A 19,087-nucleotide genomic window follows, 5' to 3' on the forward strand; every position below is an offset into this window, starting at 1 on the left:
GACTGAACCTTTAAGTAATCTTGTTATTCCTTGTGTAAATAAATAAATAGTTCTTGGTTTACCAAAACACCTGATCCTTGGCTGGGTTTCACAGACCAGAAGGGTGGGCACGGCATATACCAAGGTTGGGAAACAGTAGCAATGGTGGAAGAGATAGTGTAACATCAGCAGGTATCCAAAACAACCCAGGGCTGTAATCTTTATAGGCACAAAGATACCGGGGGGGGGGGGTTTGAGGCCTGTAAGTGCACCCAGACACAATGTAGCAATAGGCCAGGAGGAGACTAAGGCACAGTCTCAAGGCCATATTGTTTACAGAGAGTGTCAGGTGGTAGTGCCTAGCAGTGGGACCTTGAGAGACCTGTGCTAGGGCCAGTGAGAGAACTGTTTTGAGAGCAGGACCCTGAGGTGGGACCGTGACAGATGGAGACCACAGGAGGGGTCCTGACACTTCTTCCATCTGGGCCAAAGGTGAGATCTGGGAGGCCTCGCAAATAAGAATAATTTTTAAAAGGAGGTGGAGCGAAGCAGCAGCCAAGAAAAGCAGACTGGCTTGATTCTTTTGCTTCATGAAAAGCCCTCTCCTCTAGTTCTGAGCAAGGGCACTGTCAGCAGCGAGGAGACGGGAGTCAGTGATAGTAATCCCCTCTTCTTCTTGGTAGCTCCACCCTCAGCCTCCTTTGGTGTCTTCCACATTTTATAGATAGACGCCTGCCCTTGGCATGCCTGAAAAGATGCTTTGCCACTTCAACAAAAGTCCTTTCCTCTTATTTGGAGCAAGAGGGAGGTGTAGTCTGTAGCAGCAGTGGGGAGCAGACAGCATCCAGGGAATGAAGACTTCAAGAAAATTAATAAATAATTTATTTCTTTACTGTTCGTGCCCCCCACAATTATTTCATGGCCCCCAGGTTGGGAATCACTGCTGTAGATTTTGGCAACAACCAATAATAAAAACTACTAACCAACTATGAGAGTTTATGCTGAAACTGGCACCCAGGTGGTACATCACCCCAGTATGGCTCTCTAGAATAAATCCAGCTTTGTCAGGTCATTGGTGGAGGGGTTGCCAGGAGAGGGGGACATATCTCCACATGTGGGCATGCCCAAGGGTCCAGACATTTTGGAATTCAGTTTTTGATGAGATTGATCTGATTGTATCTGGGCCCTTGGATATAAACAACTCAGAAAAGCCTTTGCTTGGACATCTACTCATGGCAGCATGCTTGATGATAGCAAAGCACTGGAGGGATTTGGGATGGGCCACAATATGATACTGGGAGAGCCAGTGTGGTGTAGTGGTTGAGGTGTTGGACTACAACCTGGGAGACCAGGGTTCAAATCCCCACATAGCCATGAATCTCACTGGGTGACCTTGGGCCAGTCACTGCCTCTCAGCCTCATGAAAACCCTATTCATAGGGTCACCATAAGTTGGAATTGACTTGAAGGCAGTACACACACACCTCAACATGTGGTTTATCGCCTTCATGGAAAAGTTAATGCACACATTAAGGGCAGCATGTGGTACTCTTAAAACTAATACATTTATTACAATCTGGTTTTCATTCATTCAATATGTCAATCAAAAAAGCACAACCAAAATCCAGCACCCCACTATGCAAGCATTGGGAATGATTAATGATATTCATATCTGACCTCAGTGTTGAAAATTTTGCACTGATTTATTTCTTCCCCTTTTTTCTGTTCTTTTTCTTGCACAGGCACTATCTGGTAAGGAAGAGGGGTTGGGGAGGGGTATTGATGATGTTGATTGTTCTTAAGTTTTTTTTAAGGACGATACACAATTCACTTGTATTTTGGAACTGAAAATGTACATGAATGACAAAATCAATGACAATTACTTTATAATTACTCGTTATTAATTACTACTTATGAAAACTAATAACATATTTACACATAAAAAATTAACACAAATAAACATAACAATAAAAATACAATATACAATAAAAAGACAATAAAATATACAGCATAAACCCAGCAACAGAAAATAAAATCAATACAACAATGCTCACAGTAGCTCCAAACCAGAATCACAGCACTAAAGCTCCTGGGCTCCTGCTGAGAGGAAGGGCAGGATATATAGAAAGAAAGAAAGAAAGAAAGAAAGAAAGAAAGAAAGAAAGAAAGAAAGAAAGAAAGAAAGAAAGAAAGAAAGAAAGAAAGAAAGAAAGAAAGAAAGAAAGAAAAAGAAAGAAATACAATGGGAGGAAAGCTGGGGAGGGGTGTGTAGGTTCAATGCTCATCCTTAGCTTGCTAAACCATGGTTTACTAAGCTAGTAACACTAAATCTGAAAAGAACAGTAGGCTAAAAGCTTGGAGCATACCAGAATTCTCAGGTGTGTTTTCTGTATACACATTTTGGCAGGGAGGGGGAGGCAGAGACACTTTTGAATGGTGCCCAAGCAAGACCCAAGCCCAAATTTCAAGTAGTGCTGTGTAAGTGGTGGTCATCTCACTTGTTTTTTCCCATCTGACATGCAATATGAACATGTGCCAGCCTGCATAAAAGGAAGTGGGTTTCACTGTCCCCTTGGCTCCTCTAATTTGACAAGTCTGTCTCTCTGCCAGGGCATCAGTCATACCATGTATCAACTGAGAATCCTACCAACAGCAGACAATTTGTAACCTAGTTGCAACCAGGGAAGAAGTTAACATTTCTTTCCACCCTATGTGCTTGTTAGACCCTGCCATAATACCTTGCAGGGTCAATGACAGTGACATAACAATATTATTTCCAATTATTTTAGCCCGTTCTGAGAACTGCTCTATAAATTTGAGAGGCTACAGAATTGCAGAAATCTTAACAGATCATCCTAATAGTTCAGTCCTAAAACTAGGAAAAATCCTAAAACAAATCCTAAAAGAAAGTGGCAACTCCACCTTCATCTGATTGGATTTACAGGCAAATGCTTAACAGTCACCTACACAAATCCAATATATATCAATGACAATCCTTTGATAAAAAGGCATTCAACTTATCTATCTATCTATTTATTTATTTATTAGATTTTTATACCGCCCGACTAGCAATAGCTCTCTGGGCGGTGTACAACAGAAAATACAAAATACATCTCATAAAAAGTGCATAATAAATATTACAAAAATGTATAAAGTGCAAAAATCAGATTACATATTTTTTTAAAATTTAAGTTAAAACGCCATAAAAAAGAAGCAGGTCTTAAGCTGGCGCCGAAAAGACAGCAGCATCGGCGCCGTACGCACCTCAACGGGGAGACTATTCCAGAGTTCGGGGGGCCACCACTGAGAAGGCCCTAGTTCTTGTCACCACCCTTCGAGCCTCTCTATGAGTTGGGACTCGGAGGAGGGCCTTCGATGTAGAGCGCAGTGTCCGGGCAGGTTCATATCGGGAGAGGCGTTCCGACAGGTATTGTGGTCCCGCGCCATATAGGGCTTTATAGGTTAAAACCAACACTTTGAATCTGGCCCGGAAGCATATTGGCAGCCAATGTAAGCGAGCCAGAACAGGTGTTATGTGTTCCGACCGCTTGGTCCTCGTTATTAATCTGGCCGCCGCATTTTGGACAAGCTGTAGCTTCTGAACTGTCTTCAAAGGCAGCCCAACGCAGAGCGCATTGCAGTAGTCTAATCGCGAGGTTACCAGAGCATGTACAACTGATGTAAGGTCCCCTCTGCTCAGGTAGGGACGTAGCTGGGCTACCAACCAAAGTTGGTAGAACGTGTTCCGAGCCACCGAGGCCACTTGAGCCTCAAGTGACAGGGAAGGATCAAAGAAAACTCCCAGACTACGAACCCGCTCCTTTAGGGGAAGTGTAACCCCATCCAGGACAGGGTAAATATCCACCACCTGGTCAGAGAAACCATCCACGAGCAGCATCTCAGTCTTGTCTGGATTGAGCCTCAGTTTGTTAGCTCCCGTCCAGTCCATTATCGCGGCCAGGCAGCAGTTCAGCACATTGACAGCCTCACCTGAAGAAGATGAAAAGGAGAAGTAGAGCTGCGTGTCATCAGCATACTGATGACAACGCACTCCAAAACTCCTGATGACCGCACCCAACGGCTTCATGTACATGTTGAAAAGCATGGGGGACAGAACCGATCCCTGCGGGACTCCAGATTGGAGGTCCCACGGTGTCGAGCAATGTTCCCCAAGCACTACCTTCTGGAGACGACCCGCCAAGTAGGAGTGGAACCACTGCCAAGCAGTGCCTCCAACTCCCAACTCCGTGAGCCTCTCCAGAAGGATACCATGGTCGATGGTATCAAAAGCCACTGAGAGATCAAGGAGAATCAGCAGAGTTACACTCCCTCTGTCCCTCTCCTGACATAGGTCATCATACAGGGCGACCAAGGCTGTCTCAGTGCCGAAACCGGGCCTGAAACCCGACTGAAATGGATCTAGATAATCAGTTTCATCCAATAGCGCCTGGAGTTGGCCAGCAACCACTCGTTCCAGGATCTTGCCCAGGAATGGAACATTCGCTACTGGTCTGTAGCTGTTGAAATTTTCTGGGTCCAAGGAAGGTTTTTTCAGGAGTGGTCTTACTGCCGCCTCCTTCAGACAACCAGGGACCACTCCCTCTCGTAAAGAGGCATTTATCACTTCCCTGGCCCAGCCAACTGTTCCATCCCTGCTAGCTTTTATAAGCCAAGAGGGGCAAGGATCTAGTACCGAAGTGGTTGCACGTACCTGTCCAAGTACCTTGTCCACGTCCTCGAGCTGAACCAACTGAAACTCATCCAATAAAACATGAGAAGACTGCGCTCTGGACACCTCAATAGGATCAACTGCTATAAACTGGGAGTCTAAGTCCCGACGGATGCATAGGATCTTATTCTGGAAGTGTCCAGCAAACTCATTACAGCGGGCTACCGATGACTCTACCATGTCCTGAGAGCCAGAATGAAGTAGCCCTCGGACAACTCTAAAAAGCTCTGCTGGGCGGGAAAGGGATGACTTAATAGTGGCAGCGAAGTATTGTTTTTTCGCCACCCTCACCGCTTCTAAGTACAGCTTAGTGGAACCACTTACCAGCGCATAATTGCATCCATCGGGAGTTCGCCTCCACTTCCGCTCAAGCCGTCTCCTATTTTGTTTCATCGCTCTCAGCTCCAGGGTATACCATGGAGCTGCATGAGCTCTACACAGGAGAGGGCGCACAGGAGCAATTGTGTCAACAGCCCGAGTCATCTCCGCATTCCACATTTCGACCAGGGCTTCGACAGCAGCGCCAGTCTTCTCAGCCGGAAAATCCCCCAGAGCCCTCTGAAAACCTTCAGGATTCATTAGTCTCCGGGGGCGGACCAATTTAATAGGTCCCCCACCCTTGCAGAGGGGAAAGGCCGCTTGTAAGTCTAAACTTCAGCAAGCGGTGATCTGTCCATGACAAAGGGAGAGATGTAAAACTCCCTACATCCAGATCACCATCTCCATGTCCAGTCGCAAAAATAAGATCTAGAGTATGCCCCGACACATGTGTTGGGCCACTAACATATTGAGACAGCCCCATGGTTGTCATGGAGGCCATGAAGTCCTGAGCTGCAGCGGATAAAGTAGCCTCGGTGTGAATGTTGACATCCCCCAGTACCAATAGTCTGGGGGACCTCAGCAATACCTCCGAGACCACCTCCGTCAGCTCAGTTAGGGAAGCCGTTGGGCAGCAAGGTGGGCGGTACACCAACAAGATTCCCAGTCTGTCCCTCTGGCCCAACACAAGGTGCAAACACTCCAGACCAGTAACTACATGGACATGGTGCTTGATGAGTGAGATGGAACTCTTATAGACCACAGTGACCCCACCTCCCCGACCCTCGGATCTACCATGATGCTGAACCAAGTACCCCGGTGGGCAAAGCTGGGAAAGACTAACTCCTCCCTGCTCGCCCACCCAGGTCTCGGTTATACATGCCATATCGGCTGCCTCATCCACAATCAAGTCATGGACGAGGGAGGTTTTGTTATGTACCGATCTGGCATTTAAGAGCAGCAGCTGGAGATCCGAGAGTTGGCTGAGAGGACAACCAACAACCCTGTGGGTGTGAGAAGGACTGGAACAAGGCACAGCCACTACATGTCTGGGCCGCGTTCCCCTTACCTGGCACGTCCTACGCACAGCGCCATACCTCCCTCTGCCCATCACTACGCTAATTGGGGCCCCCTCAAGTCCCCCCGATTGGTGAAAGAGCCTCTTTCCTAGGCACATAATAAAACTATATACAGACACACTACACTCACATCAAAAACACTTACATATATACATTCGCATCCTTTCGAAACCAAACATACCAGCACAATCCCACACACTATACCAACAGACAGCAGCACCAGAACAACTCTCTGCCTAACAAACCCTCATCATCAGATGATATTAAGATGGTAAAAAACGTGTCAGATAATCTCTGAACTACATCTTCGTTGATGAATGGAGGAAGGTTCTACCTGTTTGAGGATCCTATCTCTCACTTTGTGTCCCATTCCAGATGTTTCATGCCCTCCAGGATGTCCCATCTTGCAGTCTGAGAAGAACTATTTCAGCCTGAAGCCACTGACTTCAGCAGGTCCCAAGTTTCAATAATTTTAAACTCAATATTAAAACAGAACAAATTACAGTCACAGGGATAGACACATCTCAGGTGTCAAAGGCTTGGGTAAAGAGGTACATCTTCAGCATTAGCCGAAAGTGCATAGTGAAGGTGCCAGACATATCTCTGTGGTGAGGGAATTCCACAACTTAGGGGCTGCCACAGAGAAATGCCCTCTCCTGGGCCACCACCCTTGAACTTCTGAGAACTATCAAGAGAGACCTTTCTGCTGATCTGAACACCCAAGAGGGTCTGTAGGGAAGGAGGCAGTCTCACAGTTATTTGGGGCTAAGTTTAGGTTTTTAAACACTAGTGTGAGCACCTTGAATTGGGCTCAGAAATGAACTGGCAACCAATACAAATGTTTCAGAACAGGACTTTCACAAGTTCTAAAAGCAACCTCAGCCAGTAATCTGACCACTGCATTTTGGACCAGTTGAAGCATCTGAGTCATCTTAAAGACAGCCCCACATAGAGTACACTGCAATAATGCAACCTGGAAGTTACCAGTGGGTGGCGTACTATGGCTAATATATCTCTGTCCAAAAGGGACTGTAGCTGGTGAACCAGTCAGAGCTGGAAACAGGAAAAATCCTGGCCACCAAGACCACGTGGGCCTCAAGTGTTAATGTTGGATCTGGGAATACCTGCAAGCTATGAACCTGCTCCTTCCAGGAAAGTGCAACCCCATCCATAACTGGCCGTCTTCCCACCTCCTTGACTCAAAAACCTGGAACACATAATACCTCTGACTTCTCAGTATTCAGCTTCAATACTTCACTGCCTCCAAGCACTGGTCTAACACCTCAACCGCCTCTCCTGATTCAGATGGAACAGAGAGATAGAGTGGGATGTCATCCACATATTGGTGACACTTCATTCCAAATCTCCTGATGACTGCTCCCATCAGCTTCATATATATATTAAATAGCACGGGAGACGTGGAACCCTGTAGAATAGCACAGGACAGCTCCCATGGTGTCAAACAGTAGCCTCCCATAACTACTTTCTGGAAATGGTCCTGGTGGTAGCAGAACCATCGAAGTACTGTGCCTCCAAGCCCTACCTCCCTGAACTGCTCCAGAAGGATAGTGGTAAATGGTATCAAAAGCTGCCAAGAGGTCAAGAAGAACAAGTAGGGTCCCACTCCCCACATCTCTCTTCTGACAAATGTCATCAACCAGGATGATCAAGGCAGTTTTAGTAACATGACTAGGCTTGAAGCCATATTGAAATGGATCCAGATATTCAGTCTCCTCCAAGCATGCCTGAAGCTGGATCACCACCCCCTTCTGAAGCACAGCCAATGGTTGTTTAACACTTCTGGGCCCAGGGAGGTCTGGACCCACCCGTCAACCCACTATGGCTAGCTCTAAGAAACCAAGATGGGCAAGATTCAAGGGGGAAGAATTGAGGCCATCAATTATATTGTGCCTGCCTACTATCCCAGGGAAAGGAGACAAGTAATCATTTAGATCATTTACCTAAGAAAAAGGTAAGAATTATCAGGAAATGAGATGGGCAAGTGCCAGAAATAGCCCAACTCAGTCTGTAGCACCTGATTACTCGTCAAAACAATTAATCTGGGTCTAACAAATTATGATTTTTCATAGCAAAACACCAAAGCAAGAATATGTCTGAGTCCCTGGTACTCCTTAGAATATCAATTTCTTGTGTGTGTGTGTATTTATATATACATATTTATTTATTTTTTATTTATATCCCATCCTTCCTCACAGCAGGAGCCTAGGGCAGCAAACAAAAGCACTAAAAACACTTTAAAACATAATAAAAACAGACCTTAAAATACATTAAAACAAAACAACTTTAAAAACATTTTTTTAAAAAACTTTAAAAGACATCTTAAGGAAGGGTTAAAAACATTTTTTTAAAAAACGCGTTTTTTAAAAAAGATATTTACCTTTTTTGGTAACAAATGGATCTACAAGATCCTGAACTGTAAGGAACCTCTTTCGTTTTGCCAGTTTATGAGGAGCAGGCAAAAAACAATTTAAAAAACCCATCAGAAACCATCAACATTAATAACAAAGAAAATTATTTATGTCTCTGCTAGTCCTCCACAGTGTTAAGCCAACATAAAGCATCCATTCCCATAAAAAGAACTGAGAAAAAGGGGGGGACCAAGATTCAGTGAAACATTTTATTCATCATGCTAAAATAAAACATTCCATAATCCATTTTTCTTCATTTTTTTCAATTTTTCAGGAAAAAAACCAAAAACAGCTTTGAATTTTTCTAGATTTTTTCCGGGGCTTCACATCTCTACTTGACTTCTAGGATCTACTTTGTTTTTTACTAGGATCGCAAGCTCCACCAACCAGGCCCAAGTAAAAAGTAATGCGATGGGGGCCAGACATATCCTTCAAATGAAAGAATGTAGTATCTCTGCATACATGCTCAGCTCAGGAATTTGTTTTCAATACCAGAATCAAGTTCATGGTTCTTGTCACCCAGAAATCCTCTCATGCTTTATTTCAGTGGCCTAATCTTGAGTAGTAGAGCCTTTTTCATTTGTTGTTATTGTTCAACAATTGGGAATCAGATACCCCTCTCAAATCACCTAGAGATCTACAAGTAGACCCCAAACTACTTTCTTTGTATCCCTCCTTTAAATGAATAACGGATCTTCTATGCATACAGCATTATTTCTGTTTTGTAGAACAGCTCACCCATCTTCCAAAATTGATCACAAGTTAAGCCATCTGAAAAAACTATAAGCAACTCCATCAAAAAAAAAAAAGACCACAACACTTCCCCAGAAAATATAGACAATAACAATATGTTGGTTTTGTGAACCACGTCTTACCATAGCGTATATGTTTTTAAACTACCCTCTTTCTGGCATGACATTTTTCCAGTGTTCAGTATAAGCTAACTGCATAACTGTTTTAGTTAGAGGGAAAAATGTGTCACGTTTTTGACAAAGATATACCTAAAAGCACACATACCCAAGTGAAATATCCTGCCTGGTTGCAGGTTTTTCCATTTATCATAAATCCTCTATTATATACTAACATGACTGTTAGTTAAACAAACTTCAGATGAACTGAAAAAAGAGCTGAATCTCATATACAAGCAGATTTTCATTCTTATTCAAACTCTTAAAAAGTATTATTATTGAAAAAGTGAACGCATATCACATAAAGGAAAATGCCTAGTACCAACAGAATAAAAAGGGGAATGAAGAATAACAAAAGGGAAAACATGTAAACTAGGCTTGTTGGGCACAGGTACATTCCAGTCCTAATCAAGCATATGGAACTCCTACTGCTTTCCCTTGGAGAGTTTGAGCATGTGCATAATCCTCAGCCATTGAAATAAATGAGACTGAAAAGTGGTTAACTCTGGGGTGAATCATGTCCAATGTCTTTAAAATCAAATATATGTATTTTTAAAAAATACATTACCTGGTAATGTTTTGTAACCTGAGTCTATGGAAAGTAATAACTGGAGTATGAAAAATTATTTTAAGCTATTTTAACACGATAATAATTTATCCATAACTGCAAGAGGGCAAAAAGGAAGTTCAATATGTGGCTGGGAGGTGAAGATAGTTGCCAGCTTGCATGTCAGCTGATTGAGGTACTATTTGAAATCTGGCATCTCAAAGCTTTGTAGAAACATAGTTCTGGACTTCAGGAGGAGGAGGGGCCATATAGTTGTAAAAATCCTTTGCCTCTCCAAACCTAGGTTACACCTGTGCATGATGCCTAATAACCAGCTGATTTTTACTACCTCCTTACCAAATTCCTGAGCCTGTATTGGCTACAAAGTAGGCTCTGACAGAAGGGGAAATATATTATTTGAGGCCCTAGACTATAGTTAGATTGTACAGCTAGGACAGGGAGCCTGACAGTTAGCTGGATCTGTTAGAGTAATGGTTCCCAATCTGGGGGCTGTGACCTCCAGGGGGGCTGCAAAGTAATTAGGAGGGAGCTGCGAACAGTAAAGAAATGAATTATTTATTAATTTTTTTAAAAAAAGTCTTGACTTCCTGGATGCTGTCTGCTCCTCACTGCTGCTGCAGATGACACCTTCCCATTGCTCCAAATGAGAGAGGACTTTTGCTGAAGCACCAGAGCATCTTTCATGCGCGCTGAGGGTAGGCATCTACCTATAAAACACGTGGCAGATGCCAAAGGAGGCTGAGAGTGGAGCTACCAGGAAAAAGAGGGGATTACTATCGCTGACTCCCATCTCCTTGCACTGCCACTGCTGATGACACCCTTACTCAGAACGAGAAGAGAGGGCTTTTCATGAAGCAAAAAGAAGCAAGGCTGAAAGAAAAAGACTGCTTTCCCCCTTCCTTCCTGGCAGCCAGCCAGCCTGCCTGCCTTTCTTGGCTCCTACTCCACTGCCATCTCCTTTTAAAAATTATTCTTATTTCCGAGGCCGCCCAGGTCTTGCCTTCGGTCCAGATGGAGCCAAAGAGAGGAAGTTCAGGACTTCCTTGACCCCCCATCTCTGAGGTGAAGTGTGTGCTAGCATCCCCTCTTTCTTCCACCTACAATCCCCCCCATCTCTCTCTCCAAGATGCTGTGGCAGGTGAGGGCTTCCCCCCTTCCACGTGCTCAAATGCCTGCATGCCTGCAGGTGCTTGCAGGAGGGACAGGTGTGTTTCTGTGTATGTGTGCGTTGATCTGTCTTCTGCTCCACTCTCATTTCCCAAGTGCACACTAACCAAGCCATCAGTTCTGATGACCATCCAAAGGACTAAAAGCACTAACCTCTCTCCTGAATCTATTCACCCTTTTGTCTCACAATCTAGCATCCCCACCACTACCACATTGCTTATTATTGTTGTTGTTAAAAAGCTCAGCAGGTTGACTGAGGCTGGGATTTACGTACTGCAGCTGAAATGTATTTATTTGTTTAATTATTGCAGTTATATCCCACCTTTCCTCCAAGTTGCTCAAGGTGGTGCATATGGTTCCCTTGCTCCTTTCCATTTTATCCTTACACCAACCCTGTGAGATAGGTCATGCTGAGACACTGTGCCGGGTCCAAGGTCACCCAGTGGGCTTCATGGCTGGGTGGGGATTTGAACCTGGATCTTAGCCCAACACTGTCACCCACTGGTGTTGGGAGACAGGGCTGTACATCTTCAGACTGTGGAGGGGGGAGGAGGTATACCAATTTGATTGGACCTTTGCATTAAGAAAAAAAAGCAACGCCTCCCTGTCTGCAGGTAGCTTTTTATGGAAAGGGACATTTGGAGATGTGGTTTTGCCTCACACCATTTTTTTCAATTAACAAGAGACTAAATTACAATTAGCATGGGGGGTTCACAATTTTTTTTGAGCTTACAAAGAGGGTCCCGTACTCATAAAGGTTGGGAACCACTGTGTTAGAGCATTTCTACAGCCTGCACATTCCATATGCTCTTCCCACACATAAAGTAATACCAGCACTAGCAGATAGAACACCTAAGTAGCTGGAGAAGAGGCTTTTTGCCACTGTGAGTCTTGCTTGCCCCTTTGAACTGTATTTAAGCCAGGTTCTGTGGCCCTTTGGAGTGCAGCAGGGCTGGCACTAATAGTGTAGGTTAGCTTTATAATTTTAATACATCTTAAAAGCAATTCCAACACAGATGCAAACTGGGATAAGGTCCCAATTAAAAGGCTTGTTGAAGAAGGAAAGCGTTCAGCAGGTGCCGAAAAGATAACAGAGATGGTGCCTTCCTAATATTTAAGGGGAGGGAATTCCAAAGAGTAGGTGCCACTACACTAAAGATCCACTTCCTATGTTGTGGGAAATGGACCTCCTGATAAGATGGTATCTGCAGGAGGCCCTCACCTGCAGAGCGCAGTAATCGACTGGGTGTATAAGGGGTAAGACAGTCTTTCAGGTATCCCATTACACAAAAAACAGAACCTTGAACTTAGCCCAATAGTAAATGGGCAGCTACTGCAATTCTTTCAGCAGCAGGGTGACATGTTGATGACACCCTGTCCCAGTGAGCAATCACGCCAACACATTTTGCACCAGCTGCAGCTTCTGGACCAATCTCAAGGACAGTCCACATACAGCACATTACAATAATCCATCCTGGGGGTTACCAGTGCACGGACAACAGTGGTCAGGCTATCCTGGTCTGCAGCTGTCTTACCAGTCGAAGCTGGTAAAAGGCACTCCTAGCCCCTGAGGTCACCTGGGCCTCTAGCGACAAAGATGTATCTAGAAGCACCCCAAGGCTACAAACCTGCTCTTTCAGAGGGAGTACAACCCCATCCAAAGCAGGCAACTGACCAATTCTTTGGATTTCGGAACCACCTACCCACAGTGCCTCCATCTTGCTTGGATTTAGAGTCAGCTTACTCGCCCTCATTTAGCCCAACACTGAGTCCAGGCAGTGGTCCAGGGCTTGCACAGCCTCTCCTGATCCAGATGTTACAGAGAAACACAGCTGAGTATCATCAGCATGCTGCTGACACTTTGCCCCAAATCTCCTGATGACCGTTCCCAACGGCTTCATATAGATGTTAAACAGCTTTGGGGAAATGGTACTGTGCGGCACCCCTACAGCACAACTGCCAGGGGGCTGAAAGGCAATCACCCGTTGCTTTTCTCTGAAACTGACCCCAGAGATAGGATCAGAACCACAGTAAAACGGTGCCTCCGATATCCATCTCATCAAGTTCGCTCAGAAGGATACTATGGTCAATAGTATCAAAAACCACCAAGAGATCAAGTAAGAATAACAGGGTCACACTCTCCCTGTTGTTCTCCCGATAAAGGTAGTCCATCAGGGTGACCGAGGTCGATTCATTCCCATAACCAGGTCTGAACCCAGATTGGAATGGGTCAAGATAGATTATCATTGAAGAGAATTTGCAATTGCTATGCCACAACTTTCTCAATTTCCTATTTGAGACCGGGAGGTAGTTGTCACAAACCAATGAGTCCAGCGTAAGCTTTTTCAGGTGTGGTCAGATCACTGCCTCTTTCAGGGTGGCTAGGACCACTCTATCCTGCCAAGATGTGTTAACTGTACCCTGAATCCACTTAGTTATATCCCCTTGGCAAACTTTAATAAGCCAAGAAGGGCAAGGGTTGAGAGGACGCTGGCCACAGCATCGCAAGCACCTTCTCCACATCATCAGACTGCATCAACTAAAACAGATCTCAAAAAGTTGCAGCAGGCATTGCATTGGACACCTCACAGGGGACTACAGTAGATGTGGATGGGATATCAAGATTGATAGTATCTTTTGATATAATATCTTTTGATAAGTTGATGTTCATGGTGTGCTGCTTGGAGCACTGTTTGCTGTGGAAAAGGGCACATAACTAAAACTCTTAAGAGTGGATTACATAGTTAATGGACCAGGTAAAGAGGAGTAACAGCTGTAAGTGAGGTTGGGGAGAAGAGAAATGGCCAGAATAAATCAGGAGCAGTGTATGAGGAGCATTCCCTTTGCCTTGAAAAACATCTCTCGAAAAAAGCTTTCTGCAAATTTCCACCCACTGGCCTCTAATTATAAAATTCAGAATGCTATTTTTCAAGCTTGCACAAGTACATTGTTCTGTAAGCAGCACTTACTATTGTGCACAATCAATCAACTGGTATTCATTTGATCTCTCGAAGCATGCCTTTACTCCTTCGTCGTCCCAGAGCTTTTTTGCATGTTCAAAGAATTCCTGAAAATTGGAAATGTAATAACATATTAATTTTGATGAAATGTTTAAATTATTACTCAGACTTTAGAAAATGTTTGAGAAGTATAATCAATACTTTGAGGCCCTATTCAATCTACTAAACTCATCTCAGTCATTCAGGGAAGCTCTCCAACACACTGTTTTCCTTCCAAATGCTCTTTTAACACCCTTTCAAAAAAAAGTTTCACTTAAAAGTTACTTCCAGTACTTAGAATTTACAATACTACTAAACTCTATGCAAAATTATTTGCAAAAGTCAGGATTAATTGAGCCATGGTCTTAACTTCAGTATGACAGTTTCTTGCAGCAAATCAACAGTCTTTAATGTGCTATAAGACCCTTTGTGGTTGCTATGGTAAAGTATATTGTTTTCATTGATTTGGCTTGGTTTTGTTACATCTGAACAGCTGGTATAGCACAGTGGGGAGGAAAGCCTGGCTGGGAGTCCAGAGTCTGTGAGCTCAAATCCCCACTTTGTCTCCTGGGTGTCAAGGGCCAGCTAAAGATCACCCCACAGTGAGTGGCTCAGGGGGTACGTGCCCTGCCACCTCTGCAGCCGTGGGCAAGCTGCATAGTCCCAAGGAGCCCAGTTGCTCCGCAGCTGGCAGTTCCGGACAGGAAGGGGCTGGCTTGTGCAGCTGTAGCAAGCTGAGCAGGCCCTAGCTAGTTGGGGAGGACTAGCCTCGGAGAGAGGCAATGGCAAACCCCCTCTGAATACCGCTTGCCATGAAATCCCTATTCATAGGGTAGCCATAAGTCGGGATCAGCTTGAAGGCAGTCCATTTCCATTTTGTTACATCTGAGGATACACAAGCCATTTAACCTACTCATTTTAGGCAGAATTTCAAATGGATTGGAATGGAGGCATGAAACACTCCACAGACAACACCCACCCACTTAAGAGCTTTGCTAAGACTTGAATTGAAGCTAGCCTCCTCTCTGAGGGTTAAGTATATATTTAAGATTCTTTACTATCACGTAAAGGAACTTTCAAAAAAGCAACTGTCCCTGGGTTTCCAAAGATGGAATCACTGGCATCAGTGATGTTGTGGATTATATTCAACTACGTATTGCTAAAATAGACCCCCTAAAATTAATTGACAAAATGTACTCTTGTCAGTTAACTTAAATGGGGCTACTCTGAGTAGGAATAACACTGGAAACCACACTGCATCTGGAAAATATGTGTATCATTCTGAAGAGCTAATTCACACAATCAGGTGATGTTAAAGAGAACAGCTCATGATGAATACTGTATTTACATGATTAATAAGCTCTATCTGCAATAGCTAACATGGGATGTTGTTCATAAATTTAAACTACCAGACACGTGCAATTATAAAATAAAGATTGTCATGTGAATCGGCTCAAAATATGAAAAAACAAATTTGCTTCTTTTCCACCTCTTTTTATAAATGCCTTGAAATGTTTCTGAATTACATATCTCAGCTTGAAATAGAGAGGCAAGTAGCTCTGAGAGATTAATGTATGTATCAACCTCTGGTACAGTTTCTAGTACTTTATGTACTCAGTGACTAGCTTGACAGTTCAAACAGCCAGATAAAAAATTGCTGTAATTATAGGTGTTGTCTATCACAATTCCCATTTAAAATGTAACTTCACCCTGAGTCATACATAGGTCCTAGGAGAAGGTGGGATGTAACTTTAAAGTTAACAGGTTCATGAAAAAGAAAGGGGGGGGAGAGAGAGAGAATTAGGGAGGTTTTTAGTAAGGAAAAAATCTTTTTACATATTACATTAGATCAGGGCTCAAGAATTTCATTTCCTTCAGCTCGAAATTACTGACTTCCTGCTTCAAACATAAGAAAAAGTAGGGAGTACACATAGATGTTGCTAGTGTTTCTTGTTAATTTAAAATTGTTTGAAAGGATGCAATCAGATTAGTTTACCCACATGTCTCAAAACAAAATTCTGTGGAAAATTTATCAGGTCATTAGAAAATTAACATGTATTCTGTTTTTAGAAATAGAATGAAATCGTCCACTCAAAAGAGCAGAACATTATTTGGAAACATTCAAATCCCTGAAGACATCTGTTATTAACGGGAATTTCATACCATTAGAATTCTGATTGTTATAGGAACATTTGATGTGCATTTGTGTCTGTTTGCAGGCATTCTATGACTCTAGTCTATTAGAAAACAGTATGTATCCCTTTTAACAGTGCTCTGCTGTTTTGATCTATTCTGAGTTGAACATAATCAAACATGTTTGATTACTAGTCCCTTGGTAAACGATCAGACAGCAGACTGAAATCTAACCACATTAAAGAACGTTGCCTGAGCTGCTGTTTCCTCTTTTTAACTCTCTGGAATTAATATGACTATCCTCTCACACCACAGGTTGAAATTTAGATTGATAAACGTATTTCAGTAAAGTGGATTTTCCTCAAGCCAACATAGAGAGCTAATGTTTTCTTAAACTAAGTACATGAAATACTGTACGCTCACGGACAAATAATTATGCAGCCAGCTTAGTGTCATACATCTGGTAAATCTTTACATCAAAGACCATAGAAAATCGAGGTGAACATTCAGAAGACACACTTCTTCCTCCATTCCCAGCACTGTTTCAACAAACAGTAGTCTGTCATAAACTTCTAATGGCTTACTGCACACTGATCCCAGCTACAATTATACGTCCACTCTGAAGTTAACGAGCAAAGTCAAGGAAGCTCTTAGAGGCAAAAAGTCTTCCTTCAGAAAATGGAAGTCTTGTCCGAATGAAGAAAATAAAAAAGAACACAAACTCTGGCAAAAGAAATGCAAGAAGAAAATAAGGGATGCTAAAAAAGAATGTGAGGAGCACATTGCTAAGAACATAAAAACCAACAACAAAAAATTCTATAAATACATTCAAAGCAGGAGACCATCTAGGGAGGCGATTGGACCCTTGGATGATAAGGGAGTCAAAGGTGTACTAAAGAACGATAAGGAGATTGCAGAGAAGCTAAATGAATTCTTTGTATCTGTCTTCACAGTGGAAGATATAGGGCAGATCCCTGAACCTGAACTAACATTTGCAGGAAGGGATTCTGAGGAACTGAGACAAATAGTGGTAACGAGAGAGGAAGTTCTAGGCTTAATGGACAATACAAAAACTGACAAATCACCGGGCCCGGATGGCATCCACCCGAGAGTTCTCAAAGAACTCAAAGGTGAAATTGCTGATCTGCTAACTAAAATATGTAACTTGTCCCTCGGGTCCTCCTCCGTGCCTGAGGTCTGGAAAGTGGCAAATGTAACACCAATATTCAAAAAGGGATCCAGGGGGGATCCCGGAAATTACAGGCCAGTTAGCTTAACTTCTGTCCCTGGAAAACTGGTAGAAATATTATTAAAGCTAGATTAACTAAGCACATAGAAGAACAAGCCTTGCTGAAGCAGAGCCAGCATGGCTTCTGCAAGGGAAAGTCCTGTCTCAGTAACCTATTAGAATTCTTTGAGAGTATCAACAAGCATATAGATAGAGGTGATCCAGTGGACATAGTGTACTTAGACTTTCAAAAAGGGTTTGACAAGGTACCTCACCAAAGACTTCTGAGGAAGCTTAGCAGTCATGGAATAAGAGGAGAGGTTCTCTTGTGGATAAGGAATTGGTTAAGAAGCAGAAAGCGGAGAGTAGGAATAAATGGACAGTTCTCCCAATGGAGGGCTGTAGAAAGTGGAGTCCCTCAAGGATCAGTATTGGGACCTGTACTTTTCAACTTGTTCATTAATGACCTGGAATTAGGAGTGAGCAGTGAAGTGGCCAAGTTTGCTGACGACACTAAATTGTTCAGGGTTGTTAAAACAAAAAGGGATTGCGAAGAGCTCCAAAAAGACCTCTCCAAACTGAGTGAATGGGCGGAAAAATGGCAAATGCAATTCAATATAAACAAGTGTAAAATTATGCATATTGGAGCAAAAAATCTGAATTTCACATATACGCTCATGGGGTCTGAACTGGCGGTGACCGACCAGGAGAGAGACCTCGGGGTTGTAGTGGACAGCACGATGAAAATGTTGACCCAGTGTGTGGCAGCTGTGAAAAAGGCAAATTCCATGCTAGCGATAATTAGGAAAGGTATTGAAAATAAAACAGCCGATATCATAATGCCGTTGTATAAATCTATGGTGCGGCCGCATTTGGAATACTGTGTACAGTTCTGGTCGCCTCATCTCAAAAAGGATATTATAGAGTTGGAAAAGGTTCAGAAGAGGGCAACCAGAATGATCAAGGGGATGGAGCGACTCCCTTACGAGGAAAGGTTGCAGCATTTGGGGCTTTTTAGTTTAGAGAAAAGGCGGGTCCGAGGAGACATGATAGAAGTGTATAAAATTATGCATGGCATTGAGAAAGTGGATAGAGAAAAGTTCTTCTCCCTCTCTCATAATACTAGAACTCGTGGACATTCAAAGAAGCTGAATGTTGGAAGATTCAGGACAGGCAAAAGGAAGTACTTCTTTACTCAGCACATAGTTAAACTATGGAATTTGCTCCCACAAGATGCAGTAATGGCCACCAGCTTGGATGGCTTTAAAAGAAGATTAGACAAATTCATGAAGGACAGGGCTATCAGTGGCTACTAGCCATGATGGCTGTGCTCTGCCACCCCAGTCAGAGGCGGTATGTTTCTGAAAACCAGTTGCCGGAAGCCTCAGGAGGGGAGAGTGTTCTTGCACTTGGGTCCTGCTTGGGGGCTTCCCCCAGGCACCTGGTTGGCCACTGTGAGAACAGGATGCTGGACTAGATGGGCCACTGGCCTGATCCAGCAGGCTCTTCTTATGTTCTTAAGTAAGCTATTTCTGACTTTAAGCCATGCAC

General features: G+C 43.5%; 1 protein-coding gene across 3 annotated transcripts in view; it reads right to left on the reverse strand.

Annotated features, from left to right (window-relative positions):
* The window catches only part of GNAL (G protein subunit alpha L), a 253,534-nt gene that overhangs the window by 81,640 nt on the left and 152,807 nt on the right, over positions 1–19,087 (reverse strand). For all 3 annotated transcript variants that reach the window (XM_061595166.1, XM_061595146.1, XM_061595157.1), the window contains exon 5: positions 14,146–14,243. In XM_061595166.1, the coding sequence (XP_061451150.1) occupies positions 14,146–14,243 (98 nt within the window). The remainder of the gene's footprint in view (positions 1–14,145; positions 14,244–19,087) is intronic.

Source organism: Rhineura floridana, chromosome 1 (assembly GCF_030035675.1).
Source record: "Rhineura floridana isolate rRhiFlo1 chromosome 1, rRhiFlo1.hap2, whole genome shotgun sequence".
Classification (NCBI taxonomy): Eukaryota; Metazoa; Chordata; class Lepidosauria; order Squamata; family Rhineuridae; genus Rhineura; species Rhineura floridana.